Here is a 4,211-nt window from a genome sequence, read left to right on the forward strand (position 1 = left end):
CAGTTGCGTCATAATCACGTGGCAGTCATGAGACTTTAGGTTTTGGATAATTTTCTCTGGCATATGTATTGTTCCCTTTATATTCGATGAGAAGCCAGACGGGACCTTCATACTGAGCAGACATTCAAAGAAGATTTTATTCTCTTCTTTGGTAATAGCGTAACTGGCAGGACCTTCATACTGCTTTGGAGGCATGCCATCTTTTTCGTGCACACGTTGCTGGTCCTCCCGGGCCTCCGGTGTATCTTTTGTCTTCACATACACGCCAAAAAGCCTAGCAGGTTCACGCAAAGGTTCTTCATCATGTGCATCACTTCGATTGAAGAGCGGACCTCTAGGTATTTCCAGTAGGTTAGGTCCCAAAATATAGATTTTTTTTCTTCCACATGGCTGTGCGTCCCTCAGCGTCATTCGGAACAGGTAGTCCGCCGGGACCCTTTTCAAAGATTACTTGTAAATCTTTGACCATAGCAAGTACGTGATCGCCGGTACGGATGGTGGGCTTCTTCCGGTGATCTGCCTCGCCTTTGAAATGCTTGCCTTTCTTTCGACACTGATGGTTAGTCGGAAGAAATCGACGATGCCCCAGGTACACATTATTCCTGCATTTGTCCAGGTATATACTTTCAATGTCATCTAAACAGTGCGTGCATGCGTGATATACCTTGTTTGTCTGTCCTAAAAGGTTACTGAGAGCAGGTCAATCATTGATGGTTACAAAGAGCAACGCATGCAGGTCAATTTCCTCCTGTTTGTGCTCATCCAACACATGTACACCATTTCCATTACACAGCTGTAAAAATTCTTCAATTAATGGCCTTAGGTACATATCAATGTCGTTGCCGGGTTGCTTAGGGCATTTCATCGAACACCTCATGTGCATAGGACGTGAGCTAGAGCACCACAAAGCTCTCCCCTTGCCGGCCAAAAAAACAGAGCAGTGGAGTGCTCTGCTCGCTGGCGAGGGGGTATATATAGACATCTCTTTGGTCCTGGTTCGTGGCTTGAACCGGGACCAATGGTTTTGGGCCATGAGCAAGGCACATTGGTCCCGGTTCGTGTCTGGAATCAGGACCAAAGGGTCCAGACGGACCGGGACCAATGCCCCACGAGGCCCGGCCGGCCCCCTGGCCTCACGAACCGGGACCGTTGCCCCATGAGTCCCGATTCGTGATTGAATCTGGACTAATGGGCTGGCCCGGCCTGGACCAAAGCCCTGTTTTCTACTAGTGTGCGTAAACTAATATAAGAACATTTAAAATACTAAAGTAGTGAGCTAAACGCTTTTATATTAGCTTGCAGAGGGAGTATTTACTACCAACTAGCCTAGACTTTTGGACTCTCAAACGCTCTAGACATGGACATTCAATTATTGTATGCTTTCACATGTATTCCGTGGACACACTTCACACGTGGAATATTCGGTAGCTCGATTACCTGATATGATTATATGGCCGACAAAGAAGAGTCCCCACACCTCTTCCCCTCTCTCTCTCTCTCTCTCGTCTTCCCTTTCTCCCGAGAAAATATCGCCAACGTGCGGCTCGCTGTCTTCCATTCCCCAGGCCGGTCACTGTCCTCGCCGCCGGCCGGCCTCCTCCTGCTCCAACAGCTCGCTGCTGCCACTTCCGGCAAGCCACGAGATCGACCTCCACTTCAGGTAATTACTCTATTAATAAAGCTTCTCATGTCGATGACTTGGATGGAGCCTGCGTTCTCAGATTCAGATCCAATACACTGATATATACTCCGTACTAGTTACTCCCTCCATTCGGAATTACTCGTCCAAAAAATGGATGTATCTAGATGTATTTTAGTTGTAGATACATCCATTTTTGTGACAAGTAATTCCGAACGGAGGGAGTAGATGTAAATATCAGGTCCTATAGATGACTGACACCTAGCTGGAAGTAAATATCAGATCCAATAATAGACTGATATATAGCTAGATGTACATCATGCAAGGCTACAGTTTCAGCAGTCAAATGCTGAATCAATAAGCAATAAAGCAATAATCACGCTATCGTAAATCTGTAGTGCATCTTTTATTCTTTCTAGAAATGTAGTAATGCATTTCACCCGCAAAACAAAAGATAGATTATTATATGTAAGTTGTTAAGTATATATATTTTATATAGATGCCACATTGTATGCTTATTTATTTTTTTCATTTTCTCCCCTTGATTTAAGTGGCATACCGCGCTATTTACCCAATACTAGAACAGAATGGCTGCGTCTGACAAGACAGATATGTCGCTCGTGCGCACAACGGTGCAAGAGCTGGCGGCGGCCGTCGAGGAGCCGCCGCCACAGTACGTGGTTGATGAGATGTTGGCCGCTGATGAGATGCCAGAGCCCATCCCTCTCATCGATCTTAGCCGGCTGACGGATTCCGACGAGGCTGACAAGCTCCGGGAGGCTCTACAGACCTGGGGCCTCTTCCTGGTGAGCGTGCATAACTTAATTAGTTTCGAGCAAAAATTATTCAACTTTTGCTGAGGTTTTTGTCCAGGCGACCAACCATGGAATCGAGGAGTCCCTTATGGATGCCATGATGAGTGCGTCAAGAGACTTCTTCATGCAACCGTCTGAAGAAAAGCAGAAATACAGCAACTTGATAGACGGCAAGCACTTCGAGATGGAAGGCTATGGAAATGACAAAGTTGTGACTCAGGATCAGGGCCTGAGTTGGAACGACCGCTTGCATTTGAGAGTGGAGCCAGAAGATGAGAGGAATTTCGCCAAGTGGCCCACTCACCCGGAATCTTTTAGGTTAATCACCCGCTCCTTAATTTACCCTTCGTCCCGAAATGTAAGGTGTATTCATTCTAGAGTCACTCTTTCATCATGCATACAGGGATCTGCTACATGAGTACGCATCAAAAACCAAGAGAACAAGAGACCTTATCTTGCGATCAATAGCCAAGCTCCTGGACCTTGATGAGGAATACTTCGTGAACCAAATATCAAACAAGGCTATCGGGTTTGCTAGATTCAACTACTACCCTCCATGTCCCAGGCCTGACCTAGTTTTGGGCCGGAGGTCTCACACTGATGGTGGTCTCCTTACCATCCTTTTTGTCGACCAAGACGTCGGTGGATTGCAAGTTGAGAGGGCTGGGAAATGGTATAATGTTCCAGCCAAGCCTTATACGTTGGTGATTAACGTAGCAGACTGCATGGAGGTATTAATATAAGCAACTGCTCTCTTGAATAATCTACAATCAACAGCGTTGGTTATCTTGTATATGTAAATAAATATTTGACGCATGCAGATAATGACCAACGGAATCTTTAGGAGCCCAGTTCACAGGGTGGTGACGAATGCCGACAAGGAGAGGCTTTCACTGGCCAGGTTTTATGCTGTGGATGCGGAAACGGTGCTGGAGCCGGCGCCTAGTTTATTGAATGACAAGCGACCACCAAGATATGAGAAAATCAAGGCCAAGGATTTCGTTTCTTTTTCTCGACTGAAAAGTTCGTAGTTGGGCTCTTTGAACATTATTTTTCCGTACGTCCAGGGAAAAGATTCGTCGAGACCCTGCAAAATATAAGTTCAACATTTTAATTAGTTTATTGACGTAGTTTTTGCAGTGATTGCCTATATATGGATAATAAATGAAGAGATTGTTTCTCTTCTGTGAGTGGGGTTTTTATCTGTAATCTAATCGTCTTTCTTCAATGCTTAGCTAGCAACCAGTTTATTTCCTGAACAAATTGCACGTGAAATCTATTTGTCTTGAGTTGAAAAAGAATGTTTCGGTAAAGTATTTTATAGTATATGACATGATTTGCGCGGGTAATACAATTGATTACGTGGATGTTGTATTTGCGAAATCTTTTCTGTTTTTTGTTGTTGCGAAAAGAAAAATTACATCTTCTGTTTTCAGAGAAAAACAGACTTGACTAGGAACTCCAACATACGTACTTGTTCAGCTATTTGGTGAGCTCAAGAAAATCAATCTCGGTCACTAAATTCTTTCATACAGTAACAGCGACTACTTGAAAATTGAGTGATTCTGAATTTTATTGTCAGAATTTCAGTGCATGAATACTGTGAATTACATTCTGAATATGAACATCAGGACGATACGTAAATATCGAGGTCTGAATATGAACATCCAAACGAAGCATTACGGTTTCATACGATACGTAAATATCACAGGAGCGATATTTTTTCATTGGCGATAAATTTTATTGATGGGAAGGTG

At 44.1% G+C, this 4,211-nt stretch overlaps 1 protein-coding gene across 3 annotated transcripts; it reads left to right on the forward strand.

Moving 5' to 3' along the window:
• The first annotated feature begins 1,470 nt into the window (after positions 1-1,470).
• Positions 1,471-3,752, forward strand: LOC123083667 (protein SRG1). 3 transcript variants are annotated; one of them, XM_044505637.1, is made up of 5 exons: positions 1,471-1,660; positions 2,191-2,445; positions 2,513-2,772; positions 2,858-3,185; positions 3,276-3,752. In XM_044505637.1, exons 2-5 carry the CDS (start codon positions 2,227-2,229, stop codon positions 3,483-3,485), a joined length of 1,017 nt encoding a protein of 338 aa, XP_044361572.1. In that variant the 5' UTR covers positions 1,471-1,660; positions 2,191-2,226; the 3' UTR covers positions 3,486-3,752. The 3 variants fall into 3 exon arrangements, with proteins under 3 accessions (XP_044361572.1, XP_044361574.1, XP_044361573.1); XM_044505639.1 differs by having other exon boundaries at positions 1,473-1,660; positions 2,226-2,445; XM_044505638.1 differs by having other exon boundaries at positions 1,499-1,660; positions 2,221-2,445.
• The last annotated feature ends 459 nt before the right edge of the window (positions 3,753-4,211 follow it).

Source organism: Triticum aestivum, chromosome 4A (genome assembly GCF_018294505.1).
Source record: "Triticum aestivum cultivar Chinese Spring chromosome 4A, IWGSC CS RefSeq v2.1, whole genome shotgun sequence".
NCBI classification, from domain to species: domain Eukaryota; kingdom Viridiplantae; phylum Streptophyta; class Magnoliopsida; order Poales; family Poaceae; genus Triticum; species Triticum aestivum.